Raw genomic sequence first — 23,933 nt, 5'->3', positions numbered from 1 at the left:
TGGGGGGGGGGGGGAAGCTGACTTAAAAGCCAGTTCCCCCCCAACACCATGGGGGGGGCACCAAAAGAGGCAGGTGTGTAGAGAGGGAACCTGGCACAAGCTGATTCCCGACTCGCGCCAGGTCCCAGATGCTGTGCCTCTGCTTTTTAAATGTATTAAGAGCCTACTGTTATCTCCTGCTACGGCACTACAGTTTCCCCCTTATCCATTAATCGAGTAGTCAATAGAAATTCCACTGACTACTTGATTAGCTGATTATATGCAATTTAACAGCTCTAATATGCTGGCAGCCTCAGATAAGCATACCTGAGGTATGCATCAAATATTAAAACGCGTCCATTCATCTCTGGAGTTATATTTGTCTCCAATAATTTAACCTTTCTGCTGGTAAAATATCCACAACTAGGCCACAGTTTCCTTAAATTTGTCCTTAAAAACCATGTTCAGCTTTTAGTGGATTTTATTGTCCACTGTTTATTGACTTTCTTATTCCAAGTCCATTCATCATAACTATCCTCGCACTTGGAATTGTTAATTCACAGGATTATTATTTGTTTCCTGACTCGATGGATGCATAAATCAATACTTTGATATGTGTATCTAAAAAAAATGCAAAACCCGAGTTACGTGTCTATGAAATTCAGTTTCTCTAATCATTCATATCCAAGGTACTTTACTGTAGTGTTCATAAAATGAATATGAAAAGGGTGACCATGGCCACAGCAAATCCATTTTTTTAAGTGAACAAGGATTGACCAAAGAACTTAGCAGCATTCACTTAATTCTAAATGGTATCCCGCAAGGATGCAAGTCGTGGGGAAATTATATTATCACTTTGCAATTCTGGAATCACATCTGGAGCCACATCTGAAGGACAGGAATGCAAATAAAACGTTCTGCTTTCTCCTTTAGCTATGTGTTTCATAGTGGCAGTGCCTCTAAAGATGAGTCCAAGGCCCTGTTCCCTGCCTTTCTTTGAAAGCCGGCAGAAAAAAGAAAGCAGGTGCTGCAGTATACCCTCTGCAAGGGAGAAAGAGGGACAAGTGAATAGGGAAGACTGCAAAACAGCTAGTTCCCTCCAAAATAGCACTAGCATGAGTAAGAAATAGTTAACATCAAGGCAAATAATATAAAATTGGATCAGCAGGAGATCGGCTTCCATTTACTGGCTAACACAATTTTCCAACTCCTATTTCTGGGCCTTTGCCACAAAGTCATTCTTCCTTTCCTTTCACCCTATTACTTGAGAATCTTGATGCTAAAACTGTCACAATAACTATTCCTCTCTCACACATACAAGCAGATTCCAGTCCAAGCCAAAATGTCCACATTTCAATTATATAGCCCCAAAGACTGAGCCTCAAGTCCAGTCAGAGGACATGGGCCAGCCAAGAGTGTTTTATCTGCAGTGGAGACAACAAGTCTCACATACTGAAACCCAGCTGGGCAGAAAAATTCCTAGAGCCACACACTCTTTGACATATCTTTCTCCAACTATTTAAAGTCCTTTTTATATTTAAAAAGATGTCTGTCTCTCCTAATTAAAGCCATAGCCAGATAAATGAAGATACCATGCTATAGGTAAATACTTGAAGTAAGGAAAAGACAAGTTCAGAATTACTTACCAGTGACAATAATCAATATATGATTTGTTACAATGGAAGAAATAAATGTTAATCAGATAAGCGGACATCACATCTATAAGAACCATCTCCAGGTTTAAAGTGGTACAAAGCCTTTTCTCTTATAAATATCAGATGCCCATTATGAATAGTAATAGAAAGCTAGCCATGTTAGTTTGATCTTGCTAAAACAAAAGGGAAAACTATGTAGTCTTTAAAGACTAACAAGATGGTTTACTAGGTGATGAGCTTTCATGGGCCAGACCCACTTCTTCAGATCCTACCCATTATATTAATTAACAATAAGCAAACAATGCACTGTGATAAAAGCTTTTCAAATCTAAGATAATGATGTCAATAGTAGACACTCTTTCTTCTTTCAATCATTTATTAAAATGATTATTAATCAAACATGTTAACTTCTGCTTTATATTTTAATCACCCAAGATGAATCCCAGATGTCTGTAATGAGCCATGATAGTTTCATAACCATGGGGAGTGGGGAGGCAAGAAATACATACACACTCCCTTTCAACTCATATCTATACTATCTTTATCTTTAGTGAAAATTCACTTCAGCACCCTTAGTTTGGTATTGTTCCTCTATCAAAGAAGAACTGCAGTTAAGAATGTGCCTGACCAGTGGACAGCTTTACAATCAACAACAGAAAATACTCTCTTCATTTGGCTTAAAGCTTGGCAAACTCCAAGTTTGGTCTGCCTGTTGTAACCTTGAAGCAGAAGCATATGCAATTCTATTCAACATCTAGCTGTGCTAAGAGTTAATTGATCTGGTAGACAAGCATGCCTGGAAACTTGTATTATGGAGAGCTTGAGCTTTGGTTTACAACATTAATGTGTTGGGGGGGGGGGGAGAGGAAGAGAAGAGAAGAAATGCTGGAAGAAACTGAAAGTAATGCATTGAATATATACACACTCTCTTACCAAAAGACACTAATATATAATATAAGCTGGTTTAAGTCACAGCAATTTTTGAAACCCAAATGCAACTTCTAGAACAACAGCTTCTTTGGACAAAACAGAACATTCAGAGTTAAGATAGCAGATATGAAAACCACTGAAAAATTATTACAAACATTTCATAGGTTTGAATGCTAAGCTAACTTGTGTCCAAGATTAACAGACTCCTAACATTTGAAAGAAGAAGTAGTGCTGTCAAAAGTAATTGAATGTCATGTGAGGTTCATTACAGTGCTGCATTTCAATTCCCTGAGGTTCCCTTCTGTATTTTTAAAAGGCAGACTGCCACTACACACAGGTATGAACTCTTAGTTATTCAGGCCTGGTTTATGGCCAACATAAACAGCCTTGCTTTGAGCTAGCTGTAGAAGCATCCTCACTTAAATGTGGCTTCCACCCACATAAGCACCTCTCTATGCCGATTTAGTAACATCACCTACCCAAGAACCACAGAGTCATGGCCAATGTAACTGGGTTGACACATCAGTCTAGACTTTACATATTGTGTTGCTTAAGTCAACACACACACACACACACACACACACACACACACTTTAGTAACTGAAGTGGCTATATGCAGACATAACAGAGGTCTAACTCAGACTCTTTAGCTGCATATTAAAGTGAGGAACAAGAAGAAAATGTTTTCAAGCTTTTAGAATAAGTATCCTGAAAATAAGATTTAAAAAGTTTTATTCCACTCCACTCCCCTCCTCTCCCCCCTCCTATCCTCACACTGGGAAATACGTGTCATCTGCTCTATTTTTACACGAAAACCCTGAATGTGAACTAGTAGAACATCATTACAAGAAAGGAAAAAGTGAAACCTGAGCAACTGAAAGAAGAGCTTTTCAATCAGATAGTTTAAAACTAATTTGCACCTACAAATGCTTAAGAAAAAACACTTCTATGAAAGATTGAAATACTGTACATTTGTCTTCTGAAATGTGAGCCAAGAAAGCTCTCAATAATGTTCTCCAGTTCTCTTAAAAAAAAAAAAAAAAAAAAAAAACAGGCAAGAGAGTATTCAGTATTCCTAAAGGGAACCCCAGATATTTTATACACCTTCTTTATATACACCTTACACTAAGCACTAAGCACTACTAAACAGAAAACTGGACTAAGTTTTACCAAAGGCAATTTGAACATTTCATACAAACTGAGGCAGTTTCAGATCATTTTTATTGTTTTTAATCAAATTAAATTTGAAAGTGTGAGATAAGTACACTGATCCCTGGTGTTTAATCAATTGATATTAATTTCATCTTACACAATCTCTAAATTTTAAGTTTTATGTGCTGCAGAACTGTGTGTTGAAAATGTATAGGTGAATCAATTTTCAGAAACGATGAAGGTTTGGGTAGTTGGCTAGAGATATTTGGGGCTCTTGATCTCTGGGAATATGTGGAGGCATTTCAGGCAAAACAACACAGACATTTGCATTATTAGACTGGAAAGTTAACATCCCCTTTAGATTAAGAAAAGTAATCAAATCCAGCAGAGCTATGTTTCAGGCTGCCTGAACACTCATGCAGAGAGTTAAACTCTGTGTACATGTGGATTTTTTTCCACAGCCATAAGGCCTAGAACAAAAATACTAGTTTTAAATGCAAAATTAGATTCTGCTGCAATGCATTTATTTTCCACATCTGCACAGTCACAAGACACAGTCTCCTGATCATAAAGAAGCAAAAACATGTTTCTCTCCGTATTATAGCAAATCAAATACTGAACAATTGTTCAGTGCATAAGAGCTGAAAGTGACTAGTATTTTATACTATCTTTTCAGCATCCAAGCTGAATGAAATAAAAAGTAGCCATATAAATAACACTAAATAAATATCCTTCCAGCACATTTAGTGTTTTATAAATTGGGTGGTATTAGCAACATGTACACATAAAATGCCAGGATGGGTAGGAATGGTGTCCTAGCCTGTTTGTTAGAGGCTGGAAATGGATGACAGGAGAGGGATCACATGTGATTACCTTTTCTATTCACTCCCTCTGGAACATCCAGCATTGGCCACTGTTGCGAAGACAGGTTACTGGGCTAGATGGACCTTTGGACTGACCCAGTACAGCCCTGCTTATGTTCTTATGTCAAAAATCAAAGTTTTAAACCTACAGTCCCTTTTGCTCCAGAGTATAAGAGGGATCTCCTTAAATACTTCCTCCCAGTGCTTTTTTTGTAATAAAGGTGCCAGTACTAAGATTGCCCGATGGTTTTGTCAAGCAAAAAAATGTCCAGAGTGGGCTTCCATCCAGCACAGCGCGAGTGCTCCCAGGGCCGGTTGAGGGCTGTGCCAGAGGAAAGAGGCAAGTGCTCCCACTGAGTAATGATAAGAAATTAGCTCTGTCACTTGCAAGACATCAGATTTCTAGTCATTTCTTAAATACAGGTGTACAACCAGTGTTGACTGTAAACTAGGTGATGTCTCCCTAACTCATGGAGGCATGCTAACAGTGTGCCCTATGATCCATCCTCTCCTTGCTCCCAGGGATCTGAGAAAGAGGTCTAAACAGAGCGTAAGAAGTGCAAATGTGAGCAAAAAGAAAGTCTGCAAACCTAGAAGAGCAGAGGCTTATATTAGGAGTTTCCAGGGACCTAACAGTGCTCAGAACAGAGCCTGGTCTCAACCTGATCCCCTGAAGAGTGAAAGATTTTTCCATTGGGGTTACACCCTTACAACTGAAGCTACAACTCTTCACAAGTGTTATTCTGTGCAGAAAGATACTGTGATTTTTTTTTCCTGGCCAAGATACGAGGCCTCTTAGACAAAGAGGACCCAGCAGGGAGAGTGGAATACCTGTAGCTGCAGCACTAGGTACTGTACTGAATAGCACTTTTTTCCACAATGCTAGCCCAGGGCCCACTCAGGGCTGACAGAGTTGTTTCAAGAGGTAGACAAATTGTTGTAAGAACTATTTAAAAAAAAAAAAAGTCCGTGTTTTTTCATGCCCGACTATCTGCAGAGCATTGATGGAGCTAATAAGGAATAAGGCAACAAAACCCACCGTATTTGTGAAAGCTATCCCCCCAAGACTACAGGGCTCATCCAATTCTGTACTTCCTTTCATTGGAAGGATATGGTTCCAGTAATTTAGAAGGTAGCGCTGTCCTCCACATCAATGACAAATCAAATATCCTGTACTGTATCTTACCCAAGAGGACACACCCAACTGAGAAAGTTAGAAGTCTCATAGTACTTGAGTGCAGGACTGGTAATGCTTATTGACTTGCCAAAATCCAGCACAGCTACATTATTCCTAAATAAATTCTCCCTGCAGTTTCAGTTGGCTCCAGTATGCCATACTTCCCAAGCCACAGTATATTGTTGTGCATTATGACACAATTGCCATGTTCCATCCCAGAGAAGACTATGTTTATGATGTATGAAGCAAATTTTTTTTTTTGCTACTGATGTCACAAGGATATTGTGGGATTACATCATCCAAAGCATTACTCAAAAACATCAATGTCTTTTCAGATTTCTAGCAAGTACTAATTTTCCACAGGCCTTAAATCCCTGACCTGACAAACATAGGCTGTTATATGGAGTGTGTCACCTTATGGCAAGCTGCAGCACTTTTACCCCAGCAAGGACAGAGAAACAAATCACACAAGGATGCTGTGGTGTCATTACTACTTAATTGTATTTCGCCATCTGTTACCCAGGCAGAACTACGCGTGTACTTCATTACAGTTATAAAGGTTACTGCAAAAAGTAAACCACAATGACCATTGGATTTGCTCTAACAGCACAAAAAGGGGATAGAAAAAAAAACACACCTATGAAATTATATTTAAAGACATCAAAGCTTTTAAGAACTATTAATTCCAACCACATAGCGAACAGAGTCTGGCTTAACAGCTGATGCTTTACAATGTTGTCAGTTTTCTGAGGTTTGAGCCAAAAAACTAATTTGATATTTAAAGATGTTTGAGAAGGAGGAGAGAGAAGATAGATACAATTTTCAAAAATCATGACTAACTCATACAAATCTAAGAGAAAACATTTTAAAAATAAGTTACAAGTTTCCTTTTTCATGGATTAACAACTCCCAGTGTAGTACATCATAAGTTTAAATAAACTTTTGGTAATGATGATTATTTGCATAACATCAAGTTAAGCCTCAAGGCAATAGCCTTAACACTGTTCTCAGAGTCTCTTTGTTTTTAGAGTACATTTTAGACAATTATCAGCATGCATCAAAAGGCTCTGGTTGCAGTGTGACAGTCTTTGTGGTGAAGACCAGAGCTTGGTAGTCTACTGATCAGGTGGGGGGTTATTTTTTATATATATATTTTTTTTTTGGTTACTGACTGGGCAATTAGTTGACCTTTGCCTCCTTGTGTCACAGACTGGTGGTGTAGGAACATCTTATCTTACAGTAAAGCATCATATGTAGCCAGCAATACAGGCAATTTATGACACTAGGAGGATCATTGTTATACTCTAGTCCAGGAATGCCACACAATCCCTTACAAACCAGCTTTTCTATAGAGCGAGATCAGGAGATTGCTTAGCACAGCAAAATGCGTAGTGACTGATGAGCGCCTATTAAGGTACAACACACAAATTTTCCAGTTCCACTAAAATAGAAAAACCTCCAAAGCATCTGGATTGTGGATCAGACTTACAATTTGTGAAATGCTTGAAAAATTGTGCATGCAATAAAACTGCATCCCTCTGAGGCAGGAAGTTCAGGTAGCCAAACTACGTGAAAATGAAGAAATAAGCTAATGGGGAAAAAAATAGTTTGCACAAAGGCAAAACTACCTTTACGAGAGGCTAGGAGCAGGAGGCCCATTCTGAAAGTTGTGGTTGAAATGTGGGGTGTGAGTGATTGTGCCTGAATCTGAAACATGCTGACAAAAAAGACTTGAGTGGGTGCACACTTTTGCATGTTAAAGGATGCTTTACTGTGAGACTGCAATACATCAGAAAAAAAAAGAAAGGTGCCACGGTCTGTGGGTACAACATCAACCCTGTGTCACCAACACACACAGGAGTGCCTCTACCTTTCCATATCAAGTTATACCATGCAGGAAAAGCAGAATGACTAACCATTTCTTCTTAAAGGGCATCAGGGAAATATGCCTCCTACCCAAAGATGAGGTGATTAGCTCCCTGCTCTGAACCAAATTAAATAGGCTTAGACTCCACTTAATAGGATGGGGGAGAGGAAGAAGGATTGGAGAGAAGTTGCTGTGTACACCATGCTTGGTACACCTGCTCACCTGGAGAAAACAGTGCTAGGTGCCAGAACTGTATCCTCCCCAGTAGCAGCAGCTAGTGCCCTGGTGACTCCCCCTTTCCCCCAGCCAAACGGCCCGCCTCACTTTTGACGTCACAGGAGGGGGAGGGGAAATCACAACATCGATGAGACGAAGATTCCACTGAGCCCAGGCCCTTCCCTTTGTGACGTCACAAGAACAACAAGAACCTGGCCCCGACTGGGCTGAGTGGCCGGGAACCCGGGGGCTTGTTCTGACATTCCGCTTAACCTGTTGCCGCAGTTCTAAAGGATGCATGGGAAAACGACCAGGCCGGCCCACAGCAGCAGCAGCAGCAGCAGCAGCAGCAGCAGCAGCAGCCATGCTTGCGTCTGTGCCAGTTACTGCAATAGTGCAGCAACCCACGTTCACCCCCCCCACACACACACTGAGGAACACAGTAAGCTGCACTCCTCCCCCCCCCCCCAAAAAAAAGCGATTTCCCTCCATTCCACTGAGTTACACTTGTGAACACAGGATACATTGTCTCCCTACCACGCTCACATGTGTCTCTCATACCTTTCCTCTCGGGTTAAAGGGGGGAGGGGTGACAGTAGTTTTATTAATTCTTTAACGAGCACTATAGGCAAAACCAGAGGAAGGTACCATTGTTCACTCGTCCAGACGTGGAGTCGCTTTAAAAATAATAGGTTACTTTATTAATTAAACACAGCAAATGCGTCCCCCATTCCGCTTTGTTTCACTGCCTGGTAAACGTGCACGTCTTACATGTTTCGTTAGACTTTCTAGACAATGTTCCTGTTTCGATACAATACTTTAAACTAGTCCGCTTCAGACTCCCAATTCCTCTGCAATGCGGATGTATTTTTAATTCGTAAATTCGGTGCAGAATACCCTTTACGTTTTTAATATTTTCCTAGCCTCTCGTTTCTCTAAATTATATTTTAAAGAGACAAGCATCAACAGAAACAGGATTCTTAAGCCTTATTTTATCTTTTATTAAATCTATTTAAAAACAAGGCAAAGGGTCCCGAAGGTCATCACCCTAAGGAAATACATCTATATGCCCCCCACGGAAAAAAGCCAGATATAATACATATATAATACAACTTTTGAGTGTTGCATCTAATATATCTTGAAGCATTTTCTGAACAAAGTGAAATATATTTTATTTTTAAACGCGCAGATAAAAATAATTAGTTCTGCAGCATATCTGACGAATCCCCTCAGTTTTTCCAAACTTAAAGACGCCCCTATGCCAATCAAAACATAGCTGAAGCAGGACCAAAACCCAACTATCCTTGCAAATGTATATATTTAAAGGATTAGACTATTACAAGGATCTGGTTACAAGCAGTTGAATAAGAACAGAGGTAGGTGTACAGCCTGAACTATACCATATTCTTCCAGCATTTCGAGACACCATCATGCATTTTTAAACTAAACCAAGCCATTTCCCCATTATTAGAGTCAATCCTAAGAAGAAACACATTCCCTGTAAGATGACCCCCAACTGGTTTGGTTTCTATTGCAAGTCAGATAAGCAAACGATCACATATTACATTTGATGTGGTAGTGCAAGAAACAAGCTCGCCATAACCAGACATTCGATTTCAACTTAAAGGGCTTTCAACATCCATAGTGTCCTCACTAAACAGAACTATAAATATACATCTATAAAATATTATTTTCCATGTAAAGTGCATTATTAATAAATGCATTTGAAAATAGAGTTTAGTAACATCGCAGCAGTGTCTCTCCCTCCCCCCGCCCCAGCCTTTCATCTAAAACTAGATTATGATTGTGTCATTTGAGGTCAATACATTTATTCACTTGAGGTATCGCTACACAAATCTGGCTTTATAGCTAAACTGGTCAGCAGGTTTTGCTATTTAAAAGGGTTTAAAAAAAACTCCCCCACACTTGAGCACAATAAAAATCAGCATTACTAAACATTTGTTCCAAACCTTTATAGCTGCGAGATTAGCTATAAACTTGACATTCACTGCCATTTCCTAAAACTGGGAGTCAAATGATATATGTTATGACCACTTACGTATTTCTTTTGAATTATATTCCTCTTGGGTCTTTCTTTACTCATTCTGGTATCCAAATTCTGATTGCAAAAGGGGACACTTGCTTCATGAAGTAAAGCCGAAACAATTTTTTTGTTCAAATACCCCCAAAAATCCAGTTTTTGTTTGTAGTAGTATCTTGTAATCCGACTTTCTTTCCTCACAATGTGATTTTCCTTGCCATAAATCCGATATATGGGGAATGGGGAAAACCAGAGACGAATGCGAAGCAAACAAAAAAAAATCACTTTAGAGAAACACTCATAATGGAAATTTTCTCCCTAACACAAAAACGACGCCCTTGAAATCCCCCTTTCTCTTTCCCAAGCCACCTCCACGATCTGTAGGTCCTTAGTGTCTGAGCTGTAGTTACATCTTGCAAAAGGGAAGGGGTGGAAAAGAGAAGATAAATAAAAATGTTGGAAGTCACGTTTATGCTGCTGCAGCAAGGGAAAGCAACAGAGACAACTCCAGCAGCAGCAGCTCCTCTAGCAGCAGTGAAGGCTGCACGCACTGTGTGTGTCCCTGCTCTTCCAGCTCTCCCCTAACCAATGAGAGCAGCGCTCCGACAGCAACTTTAAATGGACCTGGGCTTTTTTTTAATCTCTCAGTTAGGGCTTGGCCTCAATTCTCACCCAGGCCCTGGCCGCAAGCCCCCGCCAAGCCGCATGCAGCAGCCGCAGCCAGCCCAGCACAGCGCCTCGTGCAGGGCAAACGTCAAACACCTCGGCCCCCCTTTTCGCATTCAAAGCTGGCCTCAGGCGAGCCGCCGCCGCGGCCACTGCGAGGGAGCGAAGCGGGGAATTGGGCGATGATCCCTAGCGCGGCACGCTCAGTCGCCCCCTCGCCTGCCCCCCCCCCGGCCTGTCTGCAAAGCTCTTGAATGATCCTCCGGCCCCGCGAGCCGCTCGCCCCGTCACATTCCCACGCGCCGGGCCACCAGCACCGGGCCTCGCCGGCCAGCGCGCCGCGGGTTCTCCGCGTGCCCCCTTGGAACGCTCCCGGAGCGCTGGGAAAGTTGTAGTTCCCTTCACCACAAAATGGCTACGGCTGGGAGAGGAGAAACTACACTTCCCAGTCTGCCCCGCGCGGGCAGGAACGTGTCGCTGCCGTCGCGTTCTCTCAGCCGCCTCCGCCCCGCCCCCCCCTCCTCTCCTAAGGCGCCGGGGCTGTTTGATTGGTTGCCTTGCCTGGGAGGGAGGATGCTCCGTGTGGAACGTCTCCCCCCTCCTCATCCCTGACTCTCTCCTGCCCGCGGGCGGCGGACGTTCGATAGAGACTGGAGCGCGGAAGCCGGGGCGCGAGCCGTGGAATGTTGGCCGGCGCGGGGCTGTCGCTTGCAGATGCCTGCGGGGAGCGGGGGTTTCTGACTGGGAGGCTCCAGGGGTGGGATCCTGTTGAGGGCGAAGGGAACTGCAATGCTCGGAAACGGGGGGGGGGAAGAAGGCGCAGCAGAGGCTGGAGGAAGTGGGGGCCCCGCTATGCACGAGCCTGTGGGGAAAAAAGGTGCATGGCATCTGTTACGGGGAGACTGCAGTGGTGCAAGGTTGCATTCAAGCCCTTCTGGGCTCTTCCTGTCATTGGAGAACTGGGGAGGAGGGAAAACTCCAAAATGCCCTTAATTGGGAGACCTTGGAAGGGAGGAGGAAATGCTGGGGGGTTGTTTAATTAAGAGCCAGTGGGAGAGGGATACCGTTAGTGGAGATGGGAGGAAAGGAAGGCTATTGGGGGAGGCAGGTACTACCTTTCCTTGGTAGGCTATAGCAGGCAGAGGAGCCATATGCTAGAGGGAGGAGAAATGGGGCTTTCTTGGCAAGCTACAAAAGTGGGGGGTGGGGATGAAGCAGGCGCAATGGGGAGAGCAGGGCGGTTTTCCTTTGCGGTGGAATGAGGATTAGTGTGCCTGGATTGGGCTAGGAAACTGCAGTAAAAATGAAAGTTACCTATATTATCTAAAGGGACCTCTTGCTTTCCTTTTAGTTATTGGGAGTCTGCTTCTTAGCTTTTCAGTGAGTGTCACCTCAGGACAGCTTACCTGGTTTATATAAAACTTGCTCAAGGTACTCTGAGGTCACTACTTCTCCCTCCCCTGCTGTCCCTCCTCCTGTAATGCTGCAAAATCCCTGCTGCTGCACTGGATTAGTCTGAAGAGCCAGAGCTTGTAGGCAGCAACAGCAGGACTAGTAAAATAACACACATAATAATCCTATAGTTTGAAAGATTTTAAAAACCTCCCTAGTTTTGCTGGTGCCAAGGTGTGTTGCAAAGGGGAAGATTTGTAATGTTTGATCAAGGTAAATTTCCCAGGAATGAAAACAAACACACTCTTGTAAATGCAGCAGTTACTGTAGTTCATTGTATATGATGTTTTAATCTCCTGAGTCTTCATTAAATTATTGTGCCTTTTGCTTTTTCCAGAATGTTTGAAGGGGGTGGGTTCCCCTTGTTTGTAAGCAAAAATCAAATGGTCACCTGATTTAATTATGTAAATAAATGGACATAGCAGTGTATACAAGCTAGGAAATTTATTATTAAAACCACATTTTAAATGCGTGTGTGGTTGAGGATTGCTCAAATACATTAATTTCTTTATGAAAGAGTAGTGGAGAGAAAACAGTGATAAGAAAGCTTACGTTTTCAAACATAACACCTTAGTTAGGTCTTAAGAGGCAGAGAATTATTTCTGTTTTCAGATGAGAAACAGTGACAGGAATAGAGAAATTTGAGTGACTTTATGCTAATGTTATAAGTCTGTGAAAGACTTTGATGTTTCTAGTTACTAATTTTGTATTCAGACCATTGGCTGTTTCTCCCTTTCCATGCAACCAAATAATATACTTTATAACATCTTCTAAGTGAGGCTCTTAGCACACTTCCTGAATAGTAATCTAGTCTTACATCATTCCTCTGAGGTAATAATATTTTCACTTTACAGATATGGAAATTTAGGTACAAAGAGGTTAAGTGATTTTACTCAATGTCACATAAAGTCTGGAGAAGAGCCAGTAATAGAACCCAGAGCTTATGATCTCTAATCATATGCTTTACCCACAAAACCATCCTTCCTCCCTTAAAAAGAGAACATCTACTCACATCCTGTAGAATTAATTCACAAACTGTGTTTATTATGTTAAATGTAAAACGGTTACTTTTTAATATCCTAATTTTCCCTTAATCTTTTTCCATATTTGTTGCTATTTATATCAGGGTTTCCTCTAATCTGCCACTTTTTAATTTTTTTAAGTTCTAGTTCTCAGTTTCATAAAGTTTAAAATTATCTTTATGCAACATAAACTCTGTTAAAAACTGTAATCATAATAAAAATACATTTTAAGTTCCATTGCAAATAGCTATAGAAAGCCACATAGGATTATTTATAGCATTTATATACACAAATGGAGTGATAGCTTCATTTTAGCACGCTTCATCCTAAATTAGAAATATACTCATAAGCTGGCTTGTTACTCATCACTTGAATAGAATGTTCTTATGCTAGAAGTGGGCTAAAACGCCTGCTTTTTGGTTCTTCATGACGTATACAGTGGGCGTACAAGTCGGGTTAGGTTTTATTATTTTTTTTTAAAATAAAAGTCTCTTTTTCTGTGCTTTACTTCACAAATTCAGATCTCAACTACTTTTTTTTTTCTGGTAGGGTTCTATTGAAAACTGAAAAATAGTAGAATTATTGCATTATCGGAAACAAGGAATTGCAATCTAACTAATGTACAAGTAATTTCTCTATACACTGTTTACTTTTCCGTTGTTTATATTAAGGTTTTTATTCAACTTAAAGACTTAAGAAAAAACACTTTTCAAAGATAAAGTATTCTGCCTCTTGAAGGACTGTAAAAGGTCCTATTCCATATAATGTTTCATCCTCCAAGGAGACCTCCAGCTAAATCGGGCTAGACATTCCTGATATTTCTAAGTTATCAAAAATCAAAACATTTTAAAACAAATCTATCCGGTTTTCTGTGGTACAACATGAAAAAGCCAAAAAAAATAGAAGGTTTAACCCATTTTTCCACCTTCAGATTGCTTTTTAGGCAAGGGGAAAAAAACAACAAATGGTCTGGTAGCACTTCATAGACTAACATGCCATCTACATGTTTTCATGAGCTTTCGTGGGCACAGCCCACTTCTTCAGATGACCGGAGTTTCATATGAACTCAATTTAAATTTAATAATAAGTTTCATATGAACTCCGGTCATCTGAAGAAGTGGGCTGTGCCCACGAAAGCTCATAATACCATCTACATGTTTTGTTAGTCTATGAAGTGCTACCAGACCATTTGTTGTTTTTTTTCCTGTACAGACTAACTTGGCTAACCCCTGAAATTTTAGTGTTTGGCTTTGGCACAAGGTGTCATGTTTCCAGCTAGTGTCTGTTCCACATAACAGATAAGAGAGTGCTATTGTGGTTTCTCTTTTAGCTCAGTTGGTAGAGATTTGAGCAGTTGTTGCTGAAGACTATGTTATGTTCTCACAAGCTGTTGTGGGAGAAGTTACACATCCATGGTTGTTCTGGAATCCTGCCCTTATCCCACTATGTTTCACTACCTCAGTACTATGTTGTCTGACTTAAGATAGATTGTTTTACATAAATGACTTATTAAACACTGGTACTGTGATTATGTAGTCAATATCATGTATTTGGTTTAACTGCTGTTGACATCAGTGGTTGCCACTGAATTTGATTGGGGCTCCTATGGCTACCTTAACTTAATAGTGAGCTTAGTTTTAGCTATCATCAACTTATTCCACCTTGGACATGTTTGAAAAGTGACAAAAATGGCATTGTGGAGTCCTGTGTTTGTGTGTCATTGATTTCTAGATCAAATCTGTTCATTTTATCAAAAGTGCTGTTCTGTCTTCCAGACAGAAATCTGAAAGTGAAGTTGAGTTTCTGCGTCAGTAAGATCAGTATATTCTGTTGTTGCTTGCCACCTTGGTGGCAGAACCAGACCTGTCAATCACAGGCAAGGCATAAGATCTGCTTTCTGAAGGATATGCCTTTTAAATGGCACTAGTCTCTGGAAAGACAAGATACAAAAGGAGAAGACTCTTATGCTCTTTGGATTCTTCTGTAATGAATAATTCCAGGTACAATAGCTTTGACTTGGGGGAGGGGGGAGGGAGAGAAGAGCATGCAAAATACAGGAAACATTATGAGTTTTGAGTCCTCTTTGTAGGAAGAACAGCTTTCTGAACTGGAGCCCAAGGGAGGCAAGGCAAGATGAGCTATTTGCTCTACACTGTTTTGAGACAATGCTTACATGGTACTTTCAGTCTTGGACATTCCATTTGACAAGTTCCCAGAGCAAGAGAGAAAAACAAGAAAATATTTTCTTTCTGGGTGAAAACTAGGTCAAGGTACTCCTCTCAGCTTGGTACTGGAAAATCCAACCAAATCTAAATGGGAATTTCCTACAAGATCTAAGTGCTTTGAGTTGGCAAGCAACGTATTTTTATAATGTAAAGCAAAACCAATATAATCTGATTACCTTTAAGGCAGATGTAACTTTTTCTTCCATAGTGAAATATTTTAATTCTCATATAGGGCAGTATTATACCAAGGATCCTATTGAAAACTGAGTAGATTCTTTGTTTGTGAAGTAGGAATTCTGCATGGTATTCTGTAGCCAGTTGATGACTGAAGGCAGCCCTGGCATGGACAAAATCTGTTTCAGAAACACTGGAAAAAGATCCATGGACTGGTGTCTCTTTCCAAAAGAGAAGTATTCATAGCTGATATTTATGGAAGTGCTTCATTTCTTTTTCTTTCCCCCACCACAGCCAGGGAGGGTCATGTGCTCTGATGTGCCTTTGAACTTGGAAGGCAAATATTCAGGCATAATTTTTACTGGTGACTTTTAAAGTTCTTCTGGGGCAAGATTTTTCAGGAAGCCAATGAGTAGGGTCAGGGTATATCTAGTAACACAGTGAGATGATCTACAGACCAAATTAGTCATTTTCTGGTTTCTCTCTCAACAGAAAACTGGTATAACCCGTACAGGAGAGGCAGAAAGTACATGGACTGAATTTATGTGATAACAGCCTGCAAACAAAGGGCATGATGCCAAATTTTCCTAACCATAAAAGGAACCTTGTATCCAGGGTAATCTGTGATTGTATGTGAACAGATGGCCGATTACCACTTCATACAAATGACCTCTGGATACCTATCCTCAAATGTAGCATATATTCCCCCAAATTATGCCTGCCCAAAATAAATTAGTTTTCTATACCTAAAGTAGATACACCTATTTTACACCAATTCATCTAATAAAGTGGGTTTTATGTTCTAATAAATCTGCTAGTCTCTAAGGCTATGTCTACACTACCAGGTTATTTTGAAATAACTCCTGAAATAACTTTTGAAATAAGCTTATTCCTCTTCATAAGCAGGAGTTATTTCTAAGTAACCCCATTATTTGGAAATAACAGGCTTGGTAGTGTGGACGCTTGCCTTGTTATTTTGAGATAAGGGGAGTTTTTCAAAATAACTCCACAGTGTAGATGCCCTAAAGTGCCACAGAACTCATTTTTTAAAATAGATATGACTTGAGTCTAACATCTTAAGCTTCTGTAAGACTAGAAATAACTTTTATGTAATTGAAAAATGTGATTTTTTTTTTCAGATTCCCACTGGGGCACAGCTTTCACTTCTAATCCAGGGAGGTCCCAAAACACCATATAGGAAAACTGTGACCTTATACATAGAAAAATTATTTTTAATGGCTTCCTCTCAGAAGTAGGCTGTGCCCACGAAAGCTCGTAATACCATTTACATGTTTTGTTAGTTTTTATCTTTATATGCAGTAGCCTTCTATAACTTCAGAATTTTCTTTCCTTACTTTAACATCTCATTTGAGTTTGTCGTCTAGAGTGTGGACATAACCTGATAGTATATTTTGTCCCTGAAGTCCTTCTGTCTTGAGGAACCAAAAAAGGATAAAGTAGAACTGCATTTTCAAAGAGTCAACTAACTGTTCAGACTTCAACAGGGAAGAAAGGCGGACCTTTGAGGAGACTTCTAAAGGGGAGAATGAAGGACTTTTGAAGTCATGAAACTCTCCATGTGGGCTTTATATATACAGAAACTTACACCAATATAACTACGTTGGTTTTAATTTATACCCGTCATCATTTCTGAGCAAGTCTCTGTGAACATTCTGATTTTGGGTACTGTGTCACCAGGCATCGGCGCATCAAATTAAAACTTGTCTCACTTATAGAAACTGCAAGGCATGGACTGAATGAGGCTGAGGACTACAGAAAGAATAGCATGGTCTCATGGTTAAAGCAGGTGAATTTTGTCCTGGAGACTACAGTGTCTTTCACTGTATGACCCAGTTTCTTCTCTAGAGCACAGCCTTCTTGTGCAGCGAATGAGTAAGGTTCTGAGGAGAAAAATAGTATGTGATCATGCAGTTAAAGAGTGTCATAATGCAGATGCACAAAGGAGGCAAATTAAGGTTGCCCAAGCAAACTAAATTGACATTTCCTAACTTTTGAGAGTCTGACATTGCAACTTTAATGTGCTTTCAGTATAATTTTCTGTGTGTAATATGTATGCATATAAAGTGTTTGTTACATAATCTTTATAACCATACTACATATATTTTACATACTATAAAGCAAAAAAGTTATGGCAAAAGCCACTAAACTATAACTGGTTATTAGTATTGTATACCTGATATCCTTGTAAGAACTGACTGATGCAAGGAAGTTCTACTTTCCTCCTGCCTAATGGCTTATAGCGGTAATCATGTTTTCCAAGATATATAGTGTATGCTATGCAATGAAGCCCTCAAACTTAATTTTCTTCCTTATAACTAGATAATTCATCTAGGGATAGTAGTTCAAATGCAACAGAATAATAATTACTGACTGTAAAATGAGGGCAGTCTCTTGTTTCTTTTTAGGAAAAAAAAAATTATTGATTGTAGAGGAAGAGAAAATGGATACTACCAGATACTGTCCCACAAATGAAGAAGCAAAAAAGAGCGTTAATTCTGCAATTTGTATATGGAGTCTAAAGTACCTACAATGGAAACTGAACATATTTCACAAAAATATTTAACGGGTTTTGTAACCAGTTAATAATATCATGGCTGATTCTAAAAGCAGCTTCTTTGAACATGCAATGTGATTAATCCTTGGCTAGTTGTTTTTGGCATCTGTCTGTGGTTCTCCCTTGCTAGTGGCTCAGGCTAGTACATGGTAGTCATGATAACCAATTTGTTGCATTGTGGTTTTTGGAAGTGGGTTTTTGGCAATGTAGACAGAACCCCTTATTCTGTAACCAGTTTGTCGTATTTTCCTCCCAGAGCTCTCTTCATGGGCCAGGGGGAGAGATGGGGGGGATCATCCCAGAATTCATTGTCCCACATGCTTCAGGTGTGTATGCATGTCTTCCAATAATTGTATCCTCTGATGAGCCACTGTGGGTTAGCTAACCTAGATTTTACTAAAACACACTGATACAAACCTGGTTCTGGATGCATAGTAAATGTGTACAAATAAACACAGATATACCTGGCTGTGATAATTATCCAGAGGAAGTGGATACAAATCAAACATGTATTTTGACATTTAGTCAGATGAAAGTGGCACATACCTATTATGAAAGTATAGTTGTACTGTGTAAAGGAGGCCTGATACGTCATTGGATTATATGTATATAAACAATTGCAAGAACAGTGCCATGCTTTCTAGAGCATTGGAGAGACATACAGTATTCTAACCCCTAAATGCTCAATAAAATGTTGCAGGTAGCTTGTAAAGAAATAACTCACTAAGAATTATGTTTGCTGTGCAAATTCCCATGATTATTTCATAATTTTTTTTTACCAACTGTTGCAACATAACATTTTAGCTTTTAATGTAGTTAAAAAGAAATTATCATGTTTAATAAACATTTATACACACTTTTTCTTATCCAGATATATTGGAGTATAATTTAGGACTGGGCTGGGGAGGGGCAAATGATGCATTTAATGATGTAATGTTTACAAAAAATAATTTGTTTAAATTTGATTCAAGCTTTAACGTTACCATACTTTTCTACCTAATTTAATGTAAGGAAAAGAGAATATGATTTTATGTAAATATAGCTCACTCAGTTCACTTAGGCATGGTAGATATTCATCTGTGAGAAGGTGTTTTGCCCATTGTAACCAATTTGGCTGTTTTGGGGTCACAAACTGAGTTAATACTAAGTGCAGGAAATGTAAGATATGACCACCAATGCTTGCAGTTATTGGGAGAACGCAGAAAAGTCAGACTGTGTTTAACTCAGTTCAAAGGAGAGGCCCTGTCAGTGTAAATATACTTGGAAGGACAGAGACTCATCTTCCAGAGCCCTATAGTTTAAGCTGGGGAGGAAGGTGAGTCAGCAGACTGCATGTCCTCCAGGCCTGTGCTATGAGACTGGTTCAATGGGTTTCTCTCTAGTATTTCAATGATAGAGTTAAAGAAAAGCTCCATAAATTTGTATGTAAATTTACGTCAGTGAATGCTGGATCTCTTGTGGCTGGACTGTGCTTTGAGCTGAGAATTGAAATCACTAGGTTTGCACCAGAGCCAAATCCACCACAAGCCAGCAGAAGATGTGATGAGCAGCTAGCAGGGTGGCAATGGAGAGGCGTGATGAACAGCCAGCAAAGCAGCGGCAGCAAGGGATGACGAATGGCCAGCAGAATGGCGCAAGAAAGCAGCGAGCAGGTGGATGATGAGTGATCAGCAGGGTGAGTAAAATGCCTCCTACTTCCCCCGACTTAAGATAGGCGATAAACTCTGCAGATAACCTCTGGTCCGCCCTGACCAAGGGAAGCGACTGTGAGTGGGGTTCAGAGAAGAGTTGGGCATGTGAAGGAGACATTTACATTGCTGGACTTAAGAGTTTGAGGGGAAAAGGACATTGCCTAGCCTACTTGAGCTGGAATGTTTACTTGTGCTTTTGGTTATGAACTTTGGTTGTGGTGTTTTCCCAAATTAATGTCAGGTTACTTCTTTCCCCTTTTATTAAAAGTTTCTTTTCCACACTCAGACTCTGTGCCTGCGAGTGGGGAAGCTTTGCATCACAGAGGCACCCAAGGGTGTGAATTTCCCAGGTTACTGGGTGGGGGCTTGAGACAGTTCTGGGATGGATGGATGGATGGATGGATAGAGAAGAACCCGTATATATTGAACCCACACCTGGCTGCTGCTGGTGTTACCTGGTGGAAGGGTTACAATACAACTTATATTTCACTGCTCCTAGAGAAAAGGTCAAGCTAAATCAGAAATTATGAAGAGATTGGACTTCATTTATACTCAAGATTAGCCAAGTAATACTTTTGAAATTGTGTGGAAGAATGCAATATGAACAGATAGGTTTATTATATGAATTTAGGTGATTTTTGTGTGTGTTTTATTTTCTTTAACTTTTAAATTCAACACAATATTACCTCTGGAATTCTTATTCAAAGCAAGGTACAAGCAAGCTAATTACCTGCTTAGGACCGTGTGGGTTTGGGGCTTATATTTGCTACAGAAGTTTTCAGGCTATCCCAGTAATTTCTGATAGAGGCTACATCTACATTGCAATGCTGTTTTGGGATACCAGAGTATCCCAAAATAGCTATCCCATGTCTTCGCAGCAAGCCTGCTATTTTGAAATATAATGGGCTCGCTATTCTGACATCCCTCTAAACCTCATTCCATGAGGAGTAAAGGACGTTTCCGAATAGCGGGTTATTTTGAAATTTGGTGCTGTTTAGACATACACTATTATGAAATAAGCTATTTTGAAATAAGATTGAAATAAGATACACAATTTGCATAGCTCAAATTGCGTATCTTATTTCTAGCTATGGTGCAGGGTAGACACATCCAGCATGATCAGTGTTGGAGGAAGATTACCACCCTAAGGATTTTTCATAGTTGAGATAAAATTGTCTTTGTGTGTCACTCTTAGGCCCCAGTGATGGTAAAGTATGATAACATTGTAGCTTGAAAGTATTTTATAAATGAGTGATCAGTGTTTGCTGTAAAGTGCAGTTATGATAAGAAAAGGTGACTAGGTAAAAATGGTACCATCTTGTTAAATACATCTTTCCTCTGTATGTTTCCAGGCCCATTTTTTGCAACAAAAATGAGTTTGGCTTATTCACTCTGCAGGGTTAACAAGACTAAAAAGTATTATTTATGGGAGATATAGAAGAGCTGCATTCTATTCTGGCTCATGCAATACCGGAGAAAGATTATGTAATTTCGTATAAGGAGGTCAAATTCTTTCCCTGTCCAGTTTCCATTAAAATAGTCAGTATGGCTCCCATTGCCTTTTGTGGGGGTTGGATTGTAATCAAGGAATAGATTTTAAGGGCCAACTTACTTTGACCTACATAATCTTTGGGACTGGTAGTAGTGTACAAACCAGAAAACACAGCCTGATTCTCCCATTCCAATTTGAGTTTCAAGGCTGGTGGTAAGAAAAAACATATCTTTAGATGTAAATTGAGCACAATTGATTTGGAAGCCACTGAGATGTAATAAACATGAAACCCCATGATACTGCTTTTATAAAGTCACTTTTCAAAGTTAGACCTACATTTTAAAAGAATGAATGGTTAATACTGTGAGGATTCCACTGCATTCTCAGTACCTGCATAAGCCTTTTCTTTATCTGGGAGTAAAGTAACACTAAAACACTTCTCAGTTTAAAGTTTGTGAATTTCTTTTCTGCCTTAATAACTCTTTGAGGTGTCAGTACTTAAAAGATGAATCATTTTTTCGTAGGAGGCCTGACACACGATGAAATCACTATCTGACACTTCAATGACTTCTAATGTTGTTTTGTGTAACACATCATTGTTGGGGATGCGGTGGGATTTTAAACATTCAGCAACGCACGAATAATGTGATGTTGCAACTCTGTGGGTAGTAGGTTTTTTTTCCCAAAAAAAACTGATGAAATGCTTTATCATTTCAGAGTGTGAGAACTTGTCTTTGGGGTATGACTAGCCTGGGGCTATTATTAATCATGAGTCAATTTAAAAAAAACTTCTGAAAACTTAAGGCATTTGAAACTGGCAGAGGGAGGAAGTCTTTATAATTATTATTGAGAATCAGTGTAAAAGAAGAAATAAAATGAATGTTAGTGTGGGAAAGGCCTTTAGCTTCCTCAAAAGTTAGATTATGCCCTTGGGAGAAATGCACATATAGCACATCCCTTTTATAGTGTGTCATGATTTTTCTGCTATGTTGTGAAGGGACTATGTTTTGGCCACTTGATTATCTCTTGAACAGAGCAATTGGTGTTAACCCTACAGCCTCTTCAGCTTTATATTACCACAGATGACTGGTAATAAAATAAAATAAAATAATTACTAATAAACAATTGGCTGTTTGGGAATAAGCCAAACAGTTTTATTTACAAGGAAAATGTAGTAGATTTCAGCAGTTGTGCTGCTACTAGTTCTTGAGACATATTCTAAACCTTTGGACCTGATACTCTTCAAAATTATACTTATTATGACTCCCAAAAACCTCGCATGACCCCACAATTCAGAATTTAAAATTATATTTTTTTCCTAATATTTGCTACCGCTGCTCCATTCTCCAGTGGGAAATATTTGTCTTTCCTTTACACTCCCTATCTTATGTCTATATTTCTACAGAACCCATTGTTTCTAATCACTTAAATATTCCCCTGCTTTTTGCCACTTTGTAATTATGTTTTCATCAGTACTGTTCCCCCATCCAGTTTCGCCGTCCTCTCCTCTGCACCTGCAGTTTGTTCAGGAGAACATTGTTGTCACTTGACTCAGCCTACTTTCCTGCACAAACATTGTTTTATAAAACAGCTCAAGGTTGGTCTCTTAGCGTACATCTACAGAGCAGTGTTATTTCAGAATAACTACCGTTACTCTGAAATAACGAAGAGTGTGTCTACTCTACAAGTTTTTATTTCAAAATGATGTTGAGCTGGAGGACTTCTTACTCTGACTCACAGTAACCCTCATTTCATGAGGAGTAAGGGAAGTCAGAGGAAGAGTTTTCTTCCTTCAACTTCCTGCTGTGTATACCGCACCAAAAGCTGAGTTAAGCTATTTCAACTTAAGCTATGCAATTGACACAGCTGAAGTTACTTATCTTAATTCGACTTTAGCCCTGCTATGTAGACATACCTTAATAGAGGGGTCTCCCCATCCCGCCCACCCACTCATGCTTCTCCAGGTGGATCTGGATTGTCCCATCTGCTTCTGGCAGCGGCGACCTGGTCTGTTAGTGTCTATTTTAGGTACATTATTAAAGCCTCCATTACTTTAGTATCTGAGCACCTCACACTCTTCACTGTATTTTTTTCTATCACTGTCCTGCAAGGTCTACAGATGGGTAACTGAGGCATAGAAACCTTTTAGCACCTTTGAGACCAGTCTCACCCAAGAAGTCTGTTGCAGAGCAGGGAATTTAATCCATGTCTCCTAAATCCTAGATTTGTGCCTTAAGTACTGAACCATCCTTCTTTTATAGTGGCAGACTTGGGTATTCTTTGCCTGACATCTGGCAGCTTCCTGGTTTAACCCAATTGCAGGTCACAGCGAAGCCTCTCTTGCCAGTCAAACCAAGAAGCTCCCAATAGTCTGTATAGATGACATGGTGCCATTGCCGCAACATGGGGGAAGAGGGAAATTTCAATTTTCTACTAAGAAGTCTCTTAAACCCTTCTTAAACACAGGATAGAGAAACTCTCTGAACAGTTGAAAATGTAGTTTACTTAAATGTAGTAGCATGGCACTGTACAGCAATTTAATCACAGACTTAAAAGAAAATGTTTAATGGTAAAAATAAAACATTTGATATTCACAAATAAAACAGTCAGTCTGCTGCTTCCAACTGTTGTTCTCTCCTTAGTTGAAGGTCATTGTGGTGGTCAGGACAAATGGGCATTTGGTTAGACCAAACTGATTTTATAAGCTGCTTCTACCCCAGTTGTTGGTGTTGGGACTGTTTGCATGATTCTTTATT

General features: G+C 39.9%; 1 protein-coding gene and 1 long non-coding RNA gene across 11 annotated transcripts in view; one reads left to right on the top strand and one right to left on the bottom strand.

Moving 5' to 3' along the window:
* The window catches only part of JARID2 (jumonji and AT-rich interaction domain containing 2), a 295,175-nt gene extending 284,212 nt beyond the window's left edge, over positions 1-10,963 (bottom strand). Inside the window, exon 1 of the mRNA XM_075921199.2 lies at positions 9,899-10,963. Coding sequence (XP_075777314.1) covers positions 9,899-9,943 — 45 coding nt within the window. The 5' untranslated portion in view covers positions 9,944-10,963. The remainder of the gene's footprint in view (positions 1-9,898) is intronic.
* A 107-nt stretch (positions 10,964-11,070) lies between these two features.
* The window catches only part of LOC112545567 (uncharacterized), a 246,728-nt gene continuing 233,865 nt past the window's right edge, over positions 11,071-23,933 (top strand). For 5 of the 10 annotated variants that reach the window (XR_016348848.1, XR_016348845.1, XR_012901639.2 and 2 more), the window contains exon 1: positions 11,071-19,669. This is a non-coding gene — a long non-coding RNA (uncharacterized LOC112545567). The remainder of the gene's footprint in view (positions 19,670-23,933) is intronic. The other 5 variants (XR_016348849.1, XR_016348842.1, XR_016348846.1 and 2 more) reach the window with 1 other exon arrangement.

Source organism: Pelodiscus sinensis, chromosome 2, assembly GCF_052426305.1.
Source record: "Pelodiscus sinensis isolate ZL-2025 chromosome 2, ASM5242630v1, whole genome shotgun sequence".
Lineage (NCBI taxonomy): Eukaryota > Metazoa > Chordata > Testudines > Trionychidae > Pelodiscus > Pelodiscus sinensis.
Note: the sequence above shows the minus strand (reverse complement) of the source record. Positions and strands in the feature narration are given on the sequence as shown.